The sequence below is a fragment of the Channa argus genome, chromosome 6 (assembly GCF_033026475.1).
Source record: "Channa argus isolate prfri chromosome 6, Channa argus male v1.0, whole genome shotgun sequence".
Classification (NCBI taxonomy): domain Eukaryota; kingdom Metazoa; phylum Chordata; class Actinopteri; order Anabantiformes; family Channidae; genus Channa; species Channa argus.
In genome coordinates this window covers 6119317-6143266 of record NC_090202.1, presented here as the reverse complement: position 1 = coordinate 6143266, position 23950 = coordinate 6119317, and the positions used below count along the sequence as shown (strand labels likewise).

Below are 23950 nucleotides of genomic sequence, written 5' to 3'. Positions count from 1 at the left end.
CCAGGTGAAAAGGGCAATGCTACAAGCACTCAGCTTGTTAAAAAAGACTGACACATGACTAATATTTTGGAGTCACTAAAAAAAATAGTTGAACACTTCTTGTGTCTTAGTTAAACTGGGTGTAATGAGCTTTATTGAGCACATATATGTCAAAACAGATCATTGATGCAAAGGTATTTTAAACACAGATTGCTAAATGTGGGTAAACTCGCTCAGCTAGCTGTTGGTCTAGTCTGCTCTTTATGATGTTGCTCAGGATTAGGATTAATAGTTTTAATGAAGGATGTTTTTTTTTTGAAGAAGGGAAGAATAACAAGTTTGATAATATATTGATTTGTTAAAAATGTATACTATCATTAACTCTTGACTTTTTTTGAAATGCACCCTATTTTGGTGACGTTTAAATAAATAATGAATTATAATTTAAAGCAAATAAAATCCTTAGGTGGTGTGATAAAAGACTCCAATGACCCCCCCCCCCCCAAACAAACATCAGTTGGGAAACGGCTCTGCTGCCTGTTAATTTATTCTCAAGAGCTGCACTTCACACACTGCACTGTAGGAAGTGTTAAGCCCTTCAAAATAACAGCCACTAGCAGGACATGTGAGACACATCATGAAAAAGATGGACATCTGGCGGCACTGTCTGCATCACACTGGCCTCTGTTGCCAAGGAGACATGATGGTAGAATCCAGAGGGAGTATCTGACTAGAGAAGTCGACTAGTAGGCAAATACCAACACACACACACACACACACACACAGTCTTATACCCACCTGAGACAGTATGCTGCACCCTGGAGTGGGGGGGATCACAAGTTCTTGGGATCAGCCAAGGTCACGTCACGCTGCTGTCAATCAGGTTCTCCTCCGGCGGCCACACAGCAATAGAGCGTTTTATTTATTTCTTTATTTTATTGACAGACTCCTCCTCCATCAATAAATTATGAGGATGGTGAGCAGTCGTGACTAGCTCTGCTCACGTCTAGAAATTCCTACCTCCCAGCCTTAAAAACAGGCTCAGCGCTTCAAGTGTGGCCCCGGCATTTACCAACCAAACAAGCAGGTAGCTTCCACTTCTGTTTTATTGTTTTAGCGTTCGGAAAATTGTAAATAAGAAACAAGATCCCAAATTTACGCTATGCAACACATTTTTACATCCACATCCCAGAGTGTTGTTGTAAAACATTACATACTGCACATTAGATAAAGTGCTTTGTACACTATGACTGTCTTATAAACACAAAATGAAGCAACGCTCTCACTCATTTCAAGTGTCTGACAACACACGGTACTTTACCCAAGGACAAGTGAAATGCCTTCGACTAAAGCCATTCACAATAATAGACACTTTAATTCTATGCAACTTGTTCAAGGTCATCTTGTGCTCTGCCTCTCGCTCTCTCTCTCGCTCAAAATCACAAAAGCTGTGTCTGCTTTACATAAAGGCCGATGCAGTTCCCCTCTGCAGAGAGAGTTTCTTTCATAGCACAGCAGACAGTGGCTCCTTCATGGAAATGAATATGTGTGAGCTCAAACAGACAAGCTGCTTGCTCGGTTGCATGTATTCTGAGATCAGGATCCAAGCAGTAAACTGTGAACAAGAGTAATGAATTTGGTTTGATGTGTTGGGCTGTAAGATCAGGGATTATTTATGGCTGGTAATCCGTTTGAGGGAGAGGCTTGGGCTTGGGCTTGGGCTTGGGGTTGGGGGGTGGTGGTGGCTCCTGTGGCTTTAGCTCTGCCCTGGCGGACGCACTGTCTGGATAAATACCCCACTCTCCTCCTCCTCCTCCTCCGCTCTGACCTCCCTCCCAGCTGTTAGCCGAGGCAGAGGCGCTGGCAGCAACGCAGAGGAGTCGAACGTGGCGCTGCCTGGGGGGTGTCACTCACCCTGACAGCCACAGGGAGCACACTGGTCCTGCCCACACTGCTTTGTAGCAAGGGGTGGCTCCAAGCTTTGTTTCTGCAAGCAGGCAGTGGGATAGTGTTTAGACTTGGAACAGTGACAGTACCCACCTCAGACAGATTAGTGGTATAAGGCATATTCACAGGGCAGCACTTAACTGAATATGTCTTTCTTTTAAAGAAATTAAACCATTTTAAGATGCACATCAAGGTCAAGCTTATTGTGAGAGCGCAATGTCCAGATTCATGTCCTGTTGTCATTGTGCCACTGGGTGTCAGTGTGGTGACACGATACTAAAAACCCTCAAACATGCTGAACACTTTGGTTTCCATCTTTTCTACCCCCCCCCCCCCCTTTCTCATTCATTCTTTTATCTACTTCCCCTCGCTAACCTGCGTCTGTCTGCGAGTGGGCCGCACAGGTTGGTTGTCAGGGTGGTTGGGCGCCCATGGCCCCAGGCTTTGATTGGAGTAGAAGTCCATGGGGTAGACTTCCTTCCAGCTTATCTCCTGTAAAGCAACAGCTGCCTGAGAGAGAGACGGAGACAGAGAGAGACAGAGAGAGAGAGAGAGAGAGAGAGAGAGAGAGAGAGAGAGGGAGGGAGTGGGAGCACACACATGAATGTGACAAGTCAGGTAAATGGAGACAAAAGGAATTTGACAGACGAAAACTGCACGACCAGCAGCCTGTGAGGTGCTGCACACAATTCAGCTGCCTTTTCTTTGTTTTCTGGTTCTCGATTTGCAGTTTTTGGGGAAACCAGCTGCACCAAGTGATGGGAGGACACGACAAACTACTGTCCTGACAACAGAGACGAGACAGGTGTCAGCATATTTAGCTTGGATAACAGGCAATGTTGTCATGTTATCCCTATGCAGCATCACTTGCATGACACAACAGCTGCTGTAAGAGAAGAAGAGCACTGGCATGGCAGTGCTGCAATGTAAGTGCAGACTGCTCCATATGGAAGACGAGTGCCTGTGAATATTGATCGGGAATGAAAGAAAGAACAGCTGAATGACTGAACAGATGAATAAACAAGCGTGCTGAATGCAAGAACAACTCAGTGCATTGTTCCTTTAATTGTTCATCCATATTTCAGACTATTTTGCTTACAAGACCTATGAAATATGGCGAGTCATATTCTAAAAAGTCCCCAGAAAGAGCCATTTAACCCTAAGGAGAATTTTGTTTAAAGGTTACATGAAAAGTGCAATTTCAGACTCTTCGTGATGAAAACAGGAACATAACTCTGCCCTTAAACATGTTTTTACATGGACAGATAATGAGAAAATGGGATCCTCGGCACCACATCTCTGTCTCTCCGGTCACTCTGACTCTGTTTACGAACAGCTTTTGGATATTTTTTGTGTCTGTTTTTAACTATTCCGCACTTTCTTTTGAATAGTTTTAGGTTACTGTTCATCATTTTCTATTCCCGTTTAGTGTCTGAGTGCTTGTTGTGCATCTGCACGGTCATTTTGTGTCTTTTGACTGAGCGCTCTCAAACAAGAAGTGCAAACAGTCAGGCCCATAGTCAGGCCCATAGGCCCCTGACCTGTTCAGTAATCAATCCAAATATTTTTGTACCTTCAGATGAACAAGAATATTAATGAATAAAAAGAGCAACTGTACAGGTGATACAAATAGTGATAAGGGTAGTTTACTGATCAGCAACATTAAAACCCACTGACAGTTGACATGAACAACACTAATTCTTTCCTTTAAATGGCACCTCTCAACGTGGGCTTTAGAGTAAGCAAGAGAGCAGTTCTCAGTTCTTGATGTGTTGGAAGCAGAAAAAAATAGGCTAACTGAAAGATCCAAAGGTCTAGACAGCTGGGTTAAAGCATCGCAGGGTGTTCAGGCCAACAGCTGAACTAGTGAAAAGGTCACAGCCACCCGAGGCTGACAGATGTTCATACAGATGTTACACTGGTATTCCCTCTGGCCTCTTTTAACAGCAGCATGCCCCCTTGAGACACTGCAAAAATAATTCCAAAATGGTTTGAGGACCACGACTAAGAGTTCGATCTGTTGCCTTAACCTCCAAATACCCCAGATCTTATTCCGACTAAGCAGCTATTGAATGTGCTGGAATAACAAGTCTGGTCCATGGAGGCCACACTTCACAATTTATAGGTCTTTAAAAATTTGCTGCTGATGCCAGATACCAGGGGGGGACACCTTCAGAGGCCCTGCGGAGTCCATGCGTCCACAGTCAGAACTGTTCTCAAAGTGCGGGGGGAGGTCTACACAACATTAGGCAGGTGGCATTTTGTGGCTGATTGGTGTTTGTTTCTAAGGGAATTTATTGGATTTCTCTGTGGGTCTTTCACTGAAGAGCGAAATAACAACTTTCTCCCTTTAACACTGGGCTATTAAGAAAACATTACAGTATGTGGGTCAACTAAATTCCTCCGCGTAAACAACTTGTATACTAGGATAAATATTTCTTGTCTATTATTTTTTTATTTGCTTTACCCAAACATCCTTTTGGAAAAAGGATGTTGGTTTTTTGTTTTCTCCTTTCCTATGCCCTCATTCTGGCCACCTCTCATTTGTCTCAGCTTTTACCCACTGCTCTCCTCCTCTCCCCTCTCACACCAACTGCCTCTCGCTGTGGAAGCTAGCTTCTCTTGCTAATCCCTGCTCTGACAGAGGAGCCAAGTGTGTCTTATTGACTATAAATATAACATGAGACGCACTGAAAATAAATGCTGCTGCCCCCTCCACCACCCGCCTCCCCCCCCGTCTTCTTGCTAACGCCACCCTCCCATCTCGTTCGTCTTCTTCTTCACTCTAAAGGCTACAATGAAAAGCACGGTGCACTGCGACGTCTAACGCTCGTAGGTAGGAGACGATGGCACGATGACTTACCATAACTGCACACAAGCAAGCACATACACACGAGTGCAGCTGCAAATTATTTAAATGCACAGACACTGCTGCCAAATAGCTGGCAGGGACAGAGCAAAGTGAGCTGTAACACAAATGGCTTAAGAAAACCCATTGCTTCTCTCTTTACCACGGGGGCAAAATTCAGACTTTACATGCACCATTATGGGCCTCATCGAAAAACAAAATAGAATAAAAATCACCTTTTCTTCTAAGGATATTGCCATCGTTATGTGTAACAGCCTCATTCTGAAGTATAAGCGTAGCATAAGCAATTCACAAAAATGTGTAGCCGAAGAAAAGAAACAGCAACCACTTCAAATCAAAATCCCAGTAATTCAGGATTCAATTCTCCTCGCAGCCATTTCACAAGGATTCAAAATCACTGGCATCTCTTTGAGAGAAATCACTGCATGATTAGTGGATGACATCAAATGCCAACCAACACCTATATGCCAAACCCATCACAAAGCAAGCTTGTTTTGGTTTTTGCAGGCTTGCAATGCCAGCTGCAGCAGCACACAAACACTTGCTTTGAAATGATCTTTATGGGTTGCTTTCTGATCTAGCTCTCTCCATCCCTTTGGAAAAACAAAACGGGTGCAGGAGGAAGGGGACTGTGTGCTCCAGTAACCAGTAGGGGGGGTTAGTCTGCTGCTGATGCTGTTTTGTGTGTGTTGGTGTATGTGTGTTGTATGTCAAGAATTGAGGGAGAGAGGGAAAGAAGGAGGGGTGCTACACTATCTTCAGCACAAGCAGGCCTTGATGAGGCCTATACAAATTTGACACCCTTTCAAACACTTCCCCAATACCTTTGATGAAGGCTTCAGCAGGACATCAGTCAAGGGGTCTGTGGACTGGTAGGAAGTTGTGTGTGTGCATGGTTGATAAGTGCGTGACAGCTGTGATCATGCTGACAGACTACAAGGTGCACGTTTACCTCATATGGGGAGAGCAGCGGTTTGGAAAAGGCCGTGCCCCAGTCAATAGAAAGGCGTGGACAAGCGATCTGGACCCACCTGTAGGAGAGACAAGGTACAAATTTGTGCTCAAAATGCACATTCATGAGTGAGTACAAATAAGTTTGTAAAACAAAAGCAGTCGGAGAGAACAAGATCCTATTAGACTGGCAGGGCACATCTGTGACTGCACCTTGCATGTAGATACATGATGCAATGGATTGTGTAGAGAGACTCCCACCACCTGATCTCCAGCATCTGTTGGGGAGATGTGTCCTAATTTGCAACAGTTTTAAAGACAGCCATGCTACACTGTCTGAATAGATAGCCAGCCAGTGAGAGAGACAGAGAGACTAAAAAGAGGGGGAGCAAGGTGTGTGGTTGTGGTGGAGGGAGGTAGACTGGTTGCAGGAGGCATAAAAACAGAAAAAAAAAAAAAAAAGAAGTGAAAGGAGGTGAAGAGAGAAGAAATGCGGTGAAAGAAACTAGAGAGGTGAGGTGAGTGTGAATAAAAAAGCTGCACCAGCCCGGTCTCCACGGAGGTAGCCTACATAGCTGGTAGACAGGGTGGTGGATATGGTAGAAGAAGGGGTGGGGGGTTATGTATGAAAGCAATGAGGAGGGAGAGAAAGAATGAGAGAAAAGGACATAGATATACAGCGACAGGGAGAAAGAGCAATGAAGACAAAAACAAACAGAGAGGTGTGTGTGCGTGAAGAGGCATAAGCGAGGAGAGAGGAGAGAGGAGAGGCAGAAGAGAGGGGGAAGATTGGCAGGGAGAGAAGTGTTTACTCCGGAAAATGCATGAGAGAGGGATGAGGAGGGTGTGGATGTAAACAGCTGGAGGGACAAAAAAAGGAACAATGGGAAAATGGAGACAGAATGAAGCGGCCAGAGCTACAGGGGTTAGCTTTCACAGATCAATGCTATCCACTGCTCCATCTCCACTGAGAGATTGGACCCTCCCTTGTCCATAATCCTAATGATGGAGCTCCATCAGAAATATTGACAAATATGAATTTAGCTGCAGTGCATATAAAAGCCCTGGAGATAGAGCTAGATCTGGGTAAATGTCAATAAGAATGCACCTACTTGAGGGTTTAGGCAAAGGAGTACAGGCGAGTGAGAGGCATAGATGGAAAACACATGAAAGAAAAAGAAAGTTTTGCCATAATCGCTTGAATACTTTCATGTCTTTGCTGCTGCGTCAAATTCCCCATCTGCCTATTCTTCATTTTCCAACTTTCACACAGTTTCTCAACTGCAGAATTGATTGCACCGTTGACTTTCGCTCCACTCTGCTTTCTGTCACAGAAATATTCCACCCCCTCTGGGCAAACGCATGGCATTTTCTCATTTTCAAATAACACTTTTTTTTTCTTTTTTTTTTTTTAATGTCTCCCCCAAAGAGTGAATTCTTATTCATCCTCCTAATTTGAGAGCTGGCTGAGTCAGAGATATTTGTACCAAGCACCACTCTGCACAGTTTGCTGAGTTTAGATGGAGAAGTGGAATCTGAAAATATGACCTTTAAGTCCATTAGCTGTTATTCATGAACACAGTGGTTTTGCGTAGCCAAACATCACACGTGTATCAAAACTGCCTCAGCCCATACAGACAGGAAGAATGAACTAATTAGAGAGAAGAAGGACAGACTGACAGTTTATATGTGTTTAGTCCCCTCCTAAAGTGCTAAAGTTGCAAGGCCACATCATTTTTGGTTGCTGCTTCCGACAATATAAACTGATATCTAAATTATATCTAATTATATTAGATCTAAATTTATATCTAATTATATAAAAAAATAGAACACAGCACCTTTAGTAGCACATTCAAATTTTACCAGCTGACAGGTTTTTCTTGTTACCGGAAGTGTGTCCTGTGGGACTAATAAGCGAAACGATAAATAGCTCTGAATGACTACTCTTTCCATTTTCCGGTGGATCGCCCCCTTTGGGTTGGGAATGATTCACTGCCGCAAATGAAGGAGAAGTATCATGGGGTCTTGTTCACGAGTGGGGGTAAAATGGATCGTGAGACTGACAGGCGGATTGGTGCAGCGTCAGCAGTAATGCGAGCGTTGCACTGAACCGTTGTGGTGAAGAGAGAGCTAAGCTACAAGCTAAGTCTCTCAATTTACCAATCAATCTATATTCCAACCCCAACTGCGGTAATGAGCTTTGGGTTATGACCAACAGAATATGATCCTGAGTGCAAGCGGCCGAACTGAATGTTCTTGCGAAGGGTGGCTGGGCTGGGCCTTAGAGATAGGGTGCGGAGTTTGGAGTAGAGTCACTGCTCCTTCGCGTTGAAAGGAGTGAGTTGAGGATGTTCGGGCCTTTAAGAAGAATGCCTCCTGGGTGCCTCCCACTGGTAGGAGGCCCCATGGTAGACACAGAACACATTGGAGGGCTTATATATCCCAACTGGCCTAGGAACACCTCGGAATACCGCTAGAGAAGCAGGAAAACGTTGCTGTGGAGAAGGATGTCTGGAAAGTCACCACGACCCGACTCACGATAAGCGGAAGATAATGGATGGATGCAGACCGCATTTGTTGTTAGAATATGATAAACATGAAAATCAAAGACTTTTCTAAGGAAAGATATTTTAAATCTTAGCAAAGAGGGAAAATCAATCAGAGGCCTTGTCAAACATTGGGCAGAGGCAATATAACAATTAGGTGACATCAACAACAAACTCAACAGAGCAGCAGTGAAGGTATCACAATCTTCCATTTGAAGAAAACGTCCGAAACTCATCAGCAGCAAGAATCAAAAATCCAGGGTGCAATTGGCAAAAAGAGTACGCAGGTGAGCCACGGGTTTGTAGCAAGGATTCACAGATTAAAAAATGAAGCTCTACCAAAGTGATGGAAAGGCCAAAGTCTGAAGGAAAAAATAAATGTTCTGCTCATGAACCATACAGGTTCATCTGTGAAGCACAGTGCAGGTGGTATCATGGCTTGGGCTGACTGGCTGCTTCTGGCTCATAACAGACTCACTGATCTTTATTGATAACATAAAGATCTGCAGAAATATGTTGTCTGCAGATTTACGGAGAAATGCATCAAATAATTGAGAGGACATTCTTCATGCAGCAACCCCAAATGTCTATGTCTAAATGTCTAAATGAATGGCTATACATATATGTGTGAACTTGTGCTGTATGTCTGTGCATACTGTACAAACACATCCATAGGATGAAGCAAAATGAACGGTGGCATTGGTTAAAAGGAGGAGGGTGATTAGTAAGCAAGCCATGACTCTTCTGACTAAATCCTTTGGGCTTGCATCGAAAGCAGGGTCTGCGAGGGAAGCAAGATGATCGAAAGCATGAAAGCGACGGCAGGGAGGATCCCTCCAAAGGAGCAGATGTGGAGCTGACTGGCACGTGGAGCCCGAAGGGACTTTTCTAATATTAGCTCAGACACTGATTGAATGGCATGGATTAAATAAAATGTGCAGTGACATGCACAGGTAGAGCCTTCACAATCCGGCCCAAATTGTATTTCCCGACCTGCTCTGGCCTTCAAAAGAGCCAGCTCATTAGAGAAAGCGCATCGTGCACTGAAACAAAGAGAGAGTCACAGGACAAAAGAAATGTGTACAGGCTGAGGAAAAAGAAGCTTTTGTCTCTGGCAGATGAACTATGTTTCACAATAAATTATTCAAAAGAAAATATTAACTGAAACAACAAATGGATGGAAACTCTCGTCTTTCCTCTGTATGGGATGGGTTTACTTTAGAGGAAAACAAATCCCTTAACATATAAGCAGACACGGAGTAAAGGAGCAGGATGCAGGGCTTGTGAGGGCTACGCTGTAATACATAAAGGTTAAAGCGCATGACATTTAGTGCTGCTACACAATGTGAACTCCAGCCCAGGCTTCGCTACATTACCTGCTGTGGCCCATTACACCCTGACACTGTTAGCAGGACCTGCACCTGCATGGCTTCGCTTCAATTACACTCAGAGTCTTGATCCGGCAAAACCAAGAACAATTAACCTTTCTGCACTGGGAAATGGGAAAGCGTTCATCTCAAATGGGGAATCTTAACTGAAATAAAAACAAACAATTTTACTTTTTATAGTGTCAAAAATGAAAAACATAAAAAAGAAGTATAAGAGGCTGCAATACACAGGTTGCAGTCTTGTTAGGATAAGTGTGCACTGTGTTTAGATATGTGTACAATAGTTTCAAACCTGCTTGGGTACAGCCTACGTACACACTTAAGAGCATATGCTAATGGTTGATCTCTATGTAGGTGAGAATGTTGGTGTCTAATGACAGAGAAAGCCTGGGGGTGGGGCTCTGAGCAATTGGCTGCTTCCGATAGTGCTGAGCACTAACGTGTCCTCTACCCCCTAACTGTCTCCCTCTCTTGCTTGCCTCATTCAACACAGCTCAATTCAACAGGACTTAAAACACCTGGTGGATGGTTCTGACTACCGTAGCCCCATGTAGGTGGCTTGTATGAGCAGTGACGGGTGCAAAACAAATACAAAAAGACAAAAAAAACATGGCTGAAAAAATAAAATAAAGCCAGAATATTAGAGGAGATTCACTAAATGTTGTTCAATCTCATCTAAATAAGTTAGTGAGTCATATGCAACAAACAAGAGTTTTTTTTTTACATTTCAAATAGAATTAGGATAAATACATGTATTACATTTAATGTGATGCTAATATAACTGGCGACTGAACTTTTTATTAAGTGCTCAGTGTGACTTAGTGTTCTTTGAATCTGTACAGTATCTGCACCAGTATATCACAAAGTCTCTGTTGGACTGCAGTCACATACACAGTATATACACTCAGTAACCAATATGTTTCATACACTGTGCTAAAAATAACGCAGCCTAATGTAACAGAAATAGATCCAAACTTCTTGGGTTAATAATATTTTGCCACTTTATTTGTATAAATAATGCAAGGCAAAATATTAGAAACATATTGGATTTATTATTGTTGTGTTAATTGCAAAGTTGTACTAGATAATCTGATTATAAATATACATAGTGCAGTCATGTGCAAAGGTCAGCACCCTCTCTTTTGACTTTGTGTTTGTGTAAAAACATAAAAATCGTTAAGCAAATACAAACTCTGATCAACAACCATATCTATTTTTTGCCATTATTTAATTATTAAAAATGAATCCAAACAGAAAAAAAAACATATGGGCATTACTAAGTACTCCATTGTTGCTTCTATAGGTTTTAAGAGGGGTGATGATCGACCATTGATGAGCTGATCATTAGCAGGTGTGCAACAGTCTACAAAGCAGAAGGCAGTTTGCTGGTCTGGAGCATTCAGACAATTCAGGAAAGACATAAGCAATGGTCTTAGATAAGCATTTGTTATTGGACATTGATCTGAAATGGGATTATAAAACCATTTCCAAACAATGTGGAGTTCAACATTCTACTGTGAGAAAGATGATTCACAAGTGGAACCCCTTCAAGACAGTTGCCAGTCTTCCAAGGAATGGACGTCCCAGCACATTCGTCCCAAGGTCAGACTGTGTAATGCTCAGTAAAAATACAAAAAACCCAAGAGCTACATCTCCGACCCTACAGGCCTCACTGAACATGTTAAATGTTAGAGTCCATGACAGCACAATCAGGACAAGACTGAACAAGTACATGTTGTTTAGAAGGGTTTCCAGGAGAAAACCTCTTCTGTCTAAAAAGAATATTAGAGCAAAACTGAGGTTGGCAAAACTGCATCTAAACAAACCACAAGACTTCTGGAACAATGTCCTATGGACAGATAAGACCGAAATGGGGTTGATTGCCCTTAATGCCCAGCACCATGTTGGTGAAAACCAAACACAGCATTTAAGCAGATACACCTCATACTCACTGTAAAGCACAGCGGTGGAGTGATGGGGATTTGGGCTTGTTTTGCAGCCACAGGTCCTTGCAGTCCTTGAGTTGACCATGAAGTCTATATACCAGAGTAATCTAGAAGCAAATGTGAGGCCGTCTGTCCAACAGCTAAAATTTGGTGGAAATTGGGTCAAACAAAAGGACAATGACCCTAAGCGCATCAGTGAATCCACATCAGAGTGGCACAAAAATAAAAGAATCAGGCTTTTGAAATGGCTTAATCAAAGTCCAGACCTCAACCCATTTAGGATGCTATGGTGTGGGACCTTTAGATAACCGTGCATAAGCCAGTGCCCAAAACCTCCATGAAGTGAAGCAATGTGGTAAATACGAAAGGTGCCATGTCTTTTCTAAGTAAAAGGGTGCACACACACCCAGTCCTTCATTCTGGTGGCCAACCAGGCCCCCTTCTTCTATTGCTACAGTTGGGCCAGTTTGTACTCTGGTTGTTGCAACATACATGAATTGACAATAACTGTGATACTTAAAAAAAAAAATTCAAAAATTATGTTATTATATAATGTAATATAATGCAGTAATGCTAAAGCCAGAGACGGTAACTATCTCGCCAGTGTGGAAGTTTTTTCGATTCTGTAAAGCCCTGGTGTTACACATTAGTCTGCAAGAAGTGTGTGGGGGGAGCAATCCCTGCAACCCCTGCCAACTATCATGCAGATTTCATTTCAGCAGTAATTTGCAGTTAGTTTTCTAACTCTGAAAGAGGAAATGCCACATTGCTGAAAACAGTTGGTCCAAAATACTAAATCCCAGGAATACTTTTACAATCACTCCTGCTCCCGCAAGTGATTTTGTTTCAGTGGACACTGTATTGATGGCAGATAATAGGCCTTGTTAATCTTTTTTTTTTTTTTTTTTTTTTTTTTATCAGTTCATCTGGTTGCATTTTCACTGTCCATTAAGAATAAATGATATTTGTACATTTACGGTCACAGACTCTCTCTCCACCTTTCTACATTCATATTTTGAGTGTTATTCATTTGTCAAAATGTAATTGTGTAGAAAAAAAACTATTGTAGAACTATGTAGTCATAGTTGGCTATTATGTGTGTGCCTTCATCATTGGACAGGAGTCAACATGGACACCTTGACCCATCTGTGGCCACACAGCAAGCTGCGATGTACCGTGGGTTCTTAAACCTGTTGATCACAGCCAAAAACTCATTTTCACTTGGCCTATGTTTGGTAGGTACTGACCAAACTGACCAGGAATACCCACAAGACATGCCAGCTTGGAAATGCTTTGATCCAGACTTGTACACATCACAATGTGGCAACTTGTCAAAGTTGCTGTTGCCAGTTTTTCCTGAGATCTGACAATGCCTGTGTTATTCACTTCACTTGTCAGTAGTTTCATTGTTGTGGCTGATACGTTTCAAATGTCCGACATTTTGTAGTCAATCACCTAAGTTTAATTCTCAACCATCTATATGATACATGAAAGCGCTCATTGTTGAAAGGCTTTTTGCCTGTAAGGAGGGTTTGTTTTTTGTTGAGTGAATCGTGCCTCACTTACATAATCTTGGAGTTGCACTCATACGTCATTCTGTAGAGAAGAGCAAAAAACAAAGGGAAAAAATAAAATAAAAAAATCGCTTTGACCACGATCGCTTGTTTCCAAACAGCCCCCTCAACTACCTCTGCAGCTCTCTCTCTCTCTCTCTCTCTCTCCAGCTCAATCTCTCTCACCCACTCCTCCCTCACACATCACCCCTCTCATTACTCCACTTCGAGAGGCATAACTGAGGGAGGGAGGCGTGTGTGTGTGTGTGTGTAAAGACTTTTTGAAGGCCTGTGCGATTGTGATTGGAGCCACTGTACATCAGTGTCTTACTAACCCCTTGTACATCTTTACCTGTGTTCTTCTGGTCGGAAGTTGGATAAATCAGAAACTCCACCTTGAAGCTTGAGCACTCGATTTTTTTACTGAAGAAAGTTGAATTCATTTTATAATAAATACAGGCATGAGTGCTGCTGGCTGCAATAACAGCATTAAGTGGCAGAGCTTATTTGAGCACTGGCCACTGTGATTATCTGTTTATTGTGTGTGATGGGTTCACAATTACTTTTGGTTCAACTAAGGACTTCAGATGACGAGTTAGTAACCTAAGAATATAAACTTTAGCAAAGGCATGAAGATACATTTTTCTAGTTTGTATTCTACTCTGACCACACTGCAAAAATACAGAGCGGAAACACAAGTACACAAGATTACTCATGTATTAAATTCCTCTTTCTATACCGTGTGTCAAAGCTGAGGAAATTGTGAAGCATCCCAGTTCATTACGCCAGACTGTTTTTACCACAAAGGCAAAACTATGGAATCTCACCAAGACATGAATGACAAATTTGTTTACACAGCTATACACTCCAGACTACTGATTGTCAACTCCTTGTTGTACTGTGCACTTGGAAATTATGCTGACTCCCCAATTAGGGCTGCAATGATGCCTACAGAATACATTTCAAATGTTGGTGATTACAACTTTTCGATGACTACTCGCCACTGTTGATTTTAATGGCTCTGCTATGTTCCATGATGTGGAAGATAAATTACCTATTCTTTATATAACAAAGAGACACAGCATTTGTTTTCTCGTTGTTTAGAGACAATTTCGAAATTAAATAAACCAGATGTGATGGAACGTAAATGTTTAATGCTGCAGAAAGTGGGCACCGAAAACCTACCAAATATTCTGTATAAGAGACTATTACATTTGACTGTGGAAAGGACAATTTTGAGCTCATCCCCAATACTGTGGTATGGTTCAAAAGCATCAGGGTGTCATCACACTCAAACTAATTTGCAAACAATTATGTTGCTGGCTGCATAAGATGGCTGGTTAAACTACCTAGAGCCAGTCTAAATAAGCTGTCCAACTCCTTTTCTACATTTATATTCTGTAATGGAATCAGCCATCTCCTTAACTTCATCTTCCATGGGCAGGAAGTGCAAGTGCATATTCAATAGAAAGTGTCCTTTTTGTTTGTATTAGTGTAAGTGTGCAGATACTCACGCATCTATATCTGGCATCAGGTCCAGCTTGCTTGGGAATATCTCAGACAGGAGAACTCGAGAGAAGGACTTGCCCAATGTCTTCAACCTTGTCTCCAGGTGCTAGGAAGGGGAAAGAAAAGAAATAAAAGGACAAATGTATAGGCCTGCAATCGAAACATCAAACACAATTGTCTCTAAGGTTGTGTAACAAATCACATAGCCCATGTCTTTGCCCTGCACAGGCAGAATCCATTAGGCATTCACACCTAGGGTGGTCCTGATGTTTTTGCTCCGCTGTTAACAGCAGGAAGGTTACCTCCTAGTGACAGTGGGTAAGGAGTTTAGCAGGCCTACTGTATCCTTCTCCTCAACCATGTCCTCCCGCTCTCCCCGGCAAACTCAGGCTAATATGGAATATGTAATCCCACCGGCTTAGTCTAGGGCTTCATCTGGGTCACCATACTGACACATAAGGCCAAATGTCTCCACAGGGAAGTATCCACATTAGAAGGCATGGCAACCTCAACTGGCTTCTTGTAGTACAACAACAGTGGGTGTAGTTTAACCTTCTTACAGATGCTCAGTCTCATTCACCTGTCACAATGATGGGATCTCAGTTTGGGAGCTCATCACCACAATCCAGCTGTTCAGTAGTTCAATTTCAGTATCTACTCTCTACTCTACAATCCACATATTGTTGCTGACATTAAACCAATCCACTGGTCAATATCATAACACATCTTTAGCCCCTTTTCAAGGACAGGAACTTACTGACCTGTAACCTTGATTCCCATGACTTGAACGTTCAAAGTGAATGTGGTCAGTTCTTGTTTGCTTTTCCACTGCATTTCTCTCTCTTTTCCTCTTTGTCAGTAACTGTTCAGATAAGACCAAGGCTGACCTCCCCACACTCACATTAGAGTAGAGGACATCATGTCTATGAGCACAGTGCTGATTAACCTTGCATGCAACAGAACCCATCGGTAATGGAGACTGTATGAGCAATTTATCAAACAGCTGTTCAACAGTTGGAACGCAAACGTGCAGAGAAGTGACATTTTAGTCACTTTGCTGAATTCCACTTTTCACCCCTAATCTGGTATGAGCATAAATGTACATACCATGCTTCAGCTGTATTAACTTTTACATTTAGTAATCACTGGTGACAGAGCTGAGACACCGATATTCTGACTACCTAGATCTTCATTCAGTACTGCCTTCAGAGGGGCGCTGAAATTTAGATCCAAGAAGTTGAAGGAATTTTTGCACTCAGAACCATGTGATTTTTGACAACTTCACTTTGGACAGCTACTTATTCCCAAACTAAAGGGGCGAATCCATCTTTTTCAACATGCCCTCACTCAGCAGGTCCTCACTACAATGGCTGCTGGAGGACATAGTCTAGTGAAGCAAATAGAACTACATTAGGATGAAATCCTGAGTTCACCAAAGAGGCTTCTTCCTCCACAAACAAGGTAAAATGTGCTTTGAAGCCTCTGAAAGAAAGGTTCAACAGTTTGCTGAGCAAACAGCAGTTCGAGCATGGTCCTTCATGACTCAGTCATATAGATGTCCCCTATTTATTCCAAAAGTAAAACTAAAACACATTGGTGGTCAAGCAAGATAATTATTCTCCAGACTTCTCTTGCACCTTTCACTCTAGAAGAATGCAGTCATGAGACGGGCTTCTGATTTAAAGCTATGTTTACTGGTGGGCCAGTACACATCCAATGATATTGTATTGATATCGCTGGCATTTCCATATCAAAGAGGCAGCAATACACATCTCAAAAACCTATTTGTGTAATTAGCGTTGAGCACACCTCACCAAGTTCTTCAGTTTTGCTTTTATCTTGCAGTGCACCGCATGTCTTTACCACCCTGTAGACTAGTTCCTACATATAGCGATTTTACCTCCTCAGGCAAAACTAGATTGGTCCCTTGGGTACAAGTTCCAACCCCAAGCCTTATTGTACACACACACACACTATCAGTAAATGAAACTACTTAACCAGGTCAAAGGACTCTGCTCCTTTGTTGGCTCTGCATTAAAGATTTAACAATTGGTTCTTGAATTTGTGATGTTATTCAGGGTTGCAAAAAGCAGCCAAGCAAGTAAAGAAATCCCGTAAATGTTCCTCTGGTGAAATAAAGATATGAGCCTTGCTGATATCCAGTGTCTTTGGGACTATCATGAGACATTTCTATGACATCTCTTATCACAGATACTTCTTTCCTCTTGCCTGAGAGGTTATCGGAAACTACACTTCTAAAGATCGCTATAGGAGAGCTGGTGGGTATTTTTATTCAAACCCCCCTCCCACCACCCCTTTTAGTGCCTTTTCCCCTGCCACTCTGTAATAAAACGTTTCACACTAAGGTTGACATTTTTATATCAATGCTAACGTCATCTTTCAAGTCTGGATATTTATAGTAGTGAATAAACAGAAGAGCAGCAATTTAAGTCTAAGAATCTAACCCGGCAGATGAAACCTTGTGTTCAAGTGGGGCACTGTACTTTCCACCACACTGCATTGCATATTAATTACAAAAATTAGGTGAGAAAGGCAAAACTAAAAGTCAAACCCAAACAAGCAGTGAAACTATGCATATAAAACAGAAAGAAGAGGAAAAAGAGAGAACAAGATGGAACAAGCAGTGGCAAGGAAAAAAGCATGAGGAGCTAACGTAGGTTAGAAGGGACCAACGAGGGTTTCTCTGTCCATCGATCAGTAGCCCCAGAAGGGTTTGTGTCTATGCTAATTCATACACAATAGCTCATAGTTGCAAAGACTTTGGATTTTTCACTTATGAGTGTGTACCTAATGATTCACTATATATGTGTGCACTTGCCAGGTCCTCTGTTTTATCTGAGGGAGTTTTCAGTTCCTGACTTCCTGCGCTAAGTGTTGACAGAGTTGGTAAAATTGCATATTATTAACAAAGAGAAACTCTGATCAAAGCCTTGGCTGATTAGTGTTACCTAAATTTAAAATTCTTTAGTTTAATAATTGTGTGAATTTGACAAGATCAATAAAATGATATCGAAATTCTCTTTGGCACATTGCTGAACAACAACATGAACAGCAGTCAATGCAGTTTATTGGAGCGTATTGGAAGAAGAGGTGGTTCTAATGTTTTGGCCACCTCATTCATTTTAAACAGGGTGCCCAAATCATTAGAACCACCTCTTCCTATAGTGCACTCCAGGACGTCTCCACTAACCAATTTGACAGTTTCAAAGTATAATTCATGGCAGAGCAATTGGATTGCATTGAATTGCACAGGTGGTCATAATGTTATGCCTGATCGGTGTATGTACCATCAAATGAAGCATGGCTGTTGTACTATACATTTGTAAGTTTGTGTGTGTGTGTGTGTGTGTGTGTGTGTGTTTTACTCGTATTACTGGTGTATTACTTGTGATGCAGCAATGACACAAGAAACTGAGAAACTGCTTGAAGTTTAGATCCCTAGCAGTAATACACCACTAGAGCCAACCTTGAGGCCCAATGTGGGAGCAAGGTTGGGACTTGGCTCTGGCTGTTTGGCTGCATCATCCTAAATGTGAAATAACAAGCTCCCAGTGTGAAAGTTGCTGGTCCCATTAGTACTTCATTCAAATCACTTGTCAGAGAAACTCACACACAAATATTACAAACCATTGCACAAATGGCCCCAGGACATATAGAGTGTTGGAATAGGCGTTCGGACTCTCACCTCCAAGACTTTGGGGTTGCCTTGCCGGCCCAGCGTGCCCAAGATTAGGCCCCATCTCTGCGCTGAACGAGCCTTGTCAATAGCCTCAAGCCTTAAGGCACGCATGGCCTCATGGTCATAGTACTCCCTGGAGAATATTTTACTGTAGGGATCATACCTATAAGCAAACAGACGCCCAGGTGTGACTTGAATGCGCATACAAACATAAAATGAAAAACCTTATACACATTACCACCTGTTGTTCAGGTCTCTATCTTGATGAAACGATTGTATGAAAAGATGAAAAAAATCCAATCACGAAGAGCCATCAAGTATGACAGGAGTTAATGTATCTTAGGGAAAACAGAGGTGTTTCTGAGCATTTAATCTCCTTTTCTCCAGGACAACGTATTCACTTGAGATTAGAATCTTGTTTATGAGAGAGATCTGTGATCGGTGCAATGGTGCATATGTCTATAACAACATGATTACACTTTGCATACAAACAAGACCTCATCAAAACAGAACTTCATCGTCGCAAAGTGTTATCATGACACTGGAATAAGGCAAGTGATCATGAGTGCAAGGGAAATATTATACACTATTATACATAATATACACCGAAAGCATATGCATATCGTGACAAGTGATCACATGTCTGTAAATCTGTATTTGCTAAACTGCTTACTTGTCTGCTCGCTCCGCTTTTGGCACTTAGATGGATTTATTTGATTGGCATAACATTGGCACTGTTATGCTAATTGACGACAACATAGGTTTTGTAGATTTCAGAAATTTACATAGAAATGAAAAACAATTGGTAGCATTTTTTTGTTTTGTTTCACAATACCTGTAGGCAGGTATATCAGGGTTTGCAATCATGATCGACTCCAGATGAAATCTTCCATCTCCCAGATAACTATAGAAAAAACAAACAAGCAAGAAATAAATAAATTCAACAGTAGAGGTAAGACTTAGCGATGAAGAAAAAAACTATTTGTGCAATTGAAAATCTATTTCTTTCGGCAGACTTTTAAACAAAAGACCAAACGTGTGACCAGGCGGAAGGCCTGAGGCAGGGGTAGAAGGTCTTTTGATTTCTGCTGCTAGGAACATGACCAGAACGATTGGAGCACGATTCTGACAACAGAATGCAAGCTCTCCCAATTAACCAGGGTCTGGTGCTGGGGTTTCGCTGGGGCCCAAACAAGAGGCAATAGTTCACAAACCAGGAGTGCACAGAGGGATTGTGGAGTGCCTCCAAACACAAGCTCGGGTAAAACAGTCTGACATAAACCCTAGCTCACAGGGCCAGGCTGAGAGAAATTCTGCTGTCAGTGTGAAGAGACTCAGGTCAGTACCCCTACTCAGAGCTGCACAGTCTCAGTGGGCCAGCTGAGACAGGACATGCAATTAAACCCACAAACAGGTTAGTGTTTAGAGCAGCTTGGAAAAGGCTGTGGGTGGTTTGCCATATAGGCTACCCAGAGACATGTCTAGCCAAGGCTTTATTTGTACTGTGTACACAAATACAGTATAGCTCACTGTACGTGTGTACCACAAACACTGAAGGACAACACAAAAGAAGTTGAGCAAAGCCTCTGCTGCATTGCTTCTCTGCTTAGCAACATCCAAGGCCCTCATATATTTATTACCAACAATAAGCCTGCTGCACTTCAGCCACGACTGTCCCCAGCTCTCACTTGCTTTAGATGCTGGTGTGCTTGAATTTAGCTCTCGCTGTGATCACAGTCCTTCCATCCATATTCTATTGCTCCTTTTTAAAAAAAAAAAAACATCTTCGCATTCACAACTTCATTTTGTTTAATAATGAGTGAGAGCTCGCGTAGAGGCAACAGAGAGAAATGGTCAATTTCTTATACTGTAGCTCATTTGAATGCAGGTTTTGCCTTTTTCCTCGGCTTGTTCATTATAATAATGAGGCCAGCCAGGTCCTTTCTAAAGCTCCAGGTTGGGCCTTAAAGAATAGTGTACCACCAGTCCTTCTCCAACGGTTGGGTAAAATGCAATCATGGCTTGTGCATATGAACATTTTTGAACGACTGACTCATTCTTAAGAAATGCATGATATCCCAGTATGAATTTCATTCTACAACTAAAGGTAATGAACACAACCTAGCAATGGTTAAAAACAAATAAAAACCTAAAAACAGTCTGTGCTGCTTTTCTTACAGACAGTGGGTAATCAACGGTGCAAGTGCCTTAATAGTGATTTATTAGGGCAAAGTACAGGTTAGTCAGTGAAGTAATTTGGCTATGGGTACACAGTGGTTTCAGAAAATACCCAGACCCTTTTAGTTTTGGCACTTTCTGTTGTAGGTTTCATTGTAAATAAATACAACTGCTGTTTCTGCCCGTTTAAAAACCAATAGTTTCCAAGTAAAAACATTTTTTTTACAATTTGCCCTCTTTCATGTAATACAAAGCAAAACTTTAAGTCTTATTGTCTCCACTAGTCTTAAAAAATGCCAAATGCAGGCTTATCTCTATTACAATCCATGGAACACATTTGCTGTACTGTGTTGAGTGGATCGGTAGATAGGTCAGTTACTTTAAAGAGGGTGAATCACCTACCAATTTATTGTGCATTGTTTTTGACCACCTTGACACTTTAACCCCTTTCACTTCCGTGTAATATAAAAAGACATAGTAGAAAACCCACAAATGCACACGTATGATATAAACGTGTGACTCAGAAATGCTGAATTGTGCACTAATATATAATTACGCCGGGGGAAATCACGGTGCATGACAAAGCGTAGCATCCTCTCCACAGTGGAATTGCATGAGATGTATAGACACAAAGTGGCTGCGGAGGTGTTGTTTGTTGTCTGAACCTGTTACTTTGTCAGAGCACTCTCAGTAGCACAGGCGGGATGAGCATCATTTTGACAAGTCTCACATGAACAGAGGTTTATATTCATGTGAAAAAAAATGTGGAAAGACTGAGGAGCTAGTGTTATAGAATACTTGCAGCTACGCACTGCATTCATCATCCCATCATCCCCCCCCCACTTAGAGGAAATGAAGTGGAAAATAAGAACTTAAAACAGGCAATCACACATGCTGAAATAAATTCACAGACAAATGGTGATGTTTTGTACAGGTTATCAGTTTTTTACCATGTAAAATGCCACAATAGGTGTCATACTTTAAGAAAACAAGGCTTTCAAATATGGAAAATTGGAAAGCATGCCAATTTGTTGTGGTTGGTTTAAAACAGCCAAAAGTGCCAATCTGGCTTTATACAATTCAATTCTTTGCACAGTGTGATGGTATTTTTAGCCTTGCTGCTCTGGATCAGCATCTGGCTGTTTCGAGCAGCCTGATTACAAGCACACAGACAGAGCTAGTTGTCACAGCTAGCTACATCTGGTGTGACTGGTCTGATGTCATACTGATTATTCCTCATGTCACACTGGTGGGTCTAGCAATGACAGGGGTAATTATGGTAGCTAATGAGGGGGAGGGAGCAGTGACTACAAGAGTCAGGGTTGGATGTCTTTGGTTATCTGGATATCTCTGCAAACGAACAGCAAGAAAGGACAGGGTCTGGGATGAAAGTGTGAGAAGGAAGGAGATGTCTTACATTATGGCATCGACGTGGTGGTTCAAGCGAGGAGAGGTGCAGCCCAAAATCTCTCCTGGTGACAGGGGTCGACACTGGGGGACCAACACATCATACTCTGGTTTGAGGGCTACACTCACAGCCTGTCACATGAACCAAGGAAGAAATAAGATTTCAAAATTTTGTATAACTCACCTTTAACTCTCCCCTATTTAGGATTAGCCTTGAAAAACAGCATGAATGGCTGATCCCAGGCTTGCTATGGTGCCATTAAGTGCCTGTTTATTGTGGATATATTTAGAAAAATGTTAATGCTTTTCTATATTTGACAGCTCACATCCTTTTTCTTTGTTAAAAAAAAAAAAAAACGCACACACTACATAAGTCATTAAATGAAGTATAAGCTGGATGAAATTGAGAGAGAAAACAGTGAATGTGCATGCTGAATGAAAAAAAAACAGATGCAGTCATCAGAAGATGAAAGCTCAAGGGAGGGGGAAAAGTTTACACCGTGCATGTCACAGATTCTCCTGAAGATTTTATTTCTAAAGCAGCTGCCTGAATAACATGCTAAAATAAATAACAAAAGATGTAAATAGGAAGATCTAGGCAGCATTCACATTGGGAATAAATATTTGCTGAAAGGAGTTCTCGAACACTCTAAAGTCTACTCTTTCAAACTCCTTACACTCATCAATGCAACGTGAAGAGATGAGAGACCAAACAAACACAATAAACTTGAAGAAAATTAAATAAAAACGTTAGTGTGCTTGGAGGTGTTAGCGTTAAATTCAACGATTTAAGGCTAATTTAAGACAGTCCACGGAGGAAATGAGTGAACTCCCTGCTTCTCCCGCCCATACTGTGTGACCTCAACGTGCCTACACATCAGAAGACAAGAGTGAAACACAGAGACATATGCATATATGCACTCAACAACCCCCAACATAAAATATGACCCACAGAGGCAGAGCGTGGTTTAAAAATACGGTTAGTGAGGAACCCGGAGTGGTTTTGGTTCAACGCAGCAAATATAAGCAGCGGAACACATTACAGAACAGACTGGTGGCGAGTCTGGGTGTTCAAACCTAATGCTATAGTCGCTGCCGCTGCTTATGTGAAGAGCAGAGCTGAGCGCAACGCTGAACCAAGAGGCCTTCCAAGTTTACTCCACCTTTCAAATCCAAAATAACTGCTGCCAGATTTTTTTAAAAAACACACACTTAAAGTGAAGTGTGGAGTGTGAGCTTCTTCATAAAAGCCAGGAAACAGAAACGGTATAAGTTACAAATATATGTTCAGTTTGTGTGTGGGTTCCTCTTTACTGTACAAACAAAAATACTTTGTCCCGAGTGAAAATAATCATTCAGGTAAAGACACACAGAGTAACTGTACCTCAGCGCTTCCTAACAGAAATATGGACTCACCCACATACAAGCACACACAGACTCGTCACCTAATCACCTGCAGTGCTGCCACAAACTGAATAGTGCTGACGAGTGCCAGAGACTGTCCAGGGGAAAAGTTGAACTTGACCGTGTCCAGGAAGTGTCCGTTGTCCATCTGGATATCCACAAACACGTACAGCATTTTAATACCTGCTGTGGAGTCTATCGGGACTGCAGGGAGACAAAGAAAAAAAGATACGACAGCTGAATAATACACTAAGTTATGTCAGGAGGTAAGACGTAGGTGTGTACACTCTCAGGAGTTTCTCTATAGCTCAATTTTGTGTCATACATTCATCAATATGGAAACACAGTAGACGCCTGTGCGATATAACTGGAACTCACTCAGTGTGGGTCTCCAGAAATGCAGGAACTGATGCATAGACCTCAATTAAATAGGGAAGGCAGAGGGACACATGCGATTACTATTAATGCCGTTAATTTCACAGGCCATTTACCACGCACACAGGCCTAGGAGAGGTAGGTAGAGACATGCCGAGTTAGCCTGCTGAAAAACTAGGTGACGGTCCAGGAAAAGGG

The 23950-nt window shown here is 42.0% G+C and overlaps 1 protein-coding gene across 3 annotated transcripts in view; it reads right to left on the bottom strand.

The window, feature by feature from the left end:
• Nucleotides 1-1067: 1067 nt before the first annotated feature.
• dph1 (diphthamide biosynthesis 1) overlaps nucleotides 1068-23950 on the bottom strand; it is a 64571-nt gene continuing 41688 nt past the window's right edge. For 2 of the 3 annotated variants that reach the window (XM_067508256.1, XM_067508258.1), the window contains 9 exons: nucleotides 23427-23581; nucleotides 21984-22105; nucleotides 19224-19292; nucleotides 18395-18551; nucleotides 14694-14794; nucleotides 13193-13222; nucleotides 5748-5826; nucleotides 2302-2436; nucleotides 1068-1966 (listed from right to left, as the gene is read on the bottom strand). In XM_067508256.1, the coding sequence (XP_067364357.1) occupies nucleotides 1886-1966; nucleotides 2302-2436; nucleotides 5748-5826; nucleotides 13193-13222; nucleotides 14694-14794; nucleotides 18395-18551; nucleotides 19224-19292; nucleotides 21984-22105; nucleotides 23427-23581 (929 nt within the window). In that variant the 3' untranslated portion in view covers nucleotides 1068-1885. The remainder of the gene's footprint in view (nucleotides 1967-2301; nucleotides 2437-5747; nucleotides 5827-13192; nucleotides 13223-14693; nucleotides 14795-18394; nucleotides 18552-19223; nucleotides 19293-21983; nucleotides 22106-23426; nucleotides 23582-23950) is intronic. The other variant, XM_067508257.1, reaches the window with a different exon arrangement.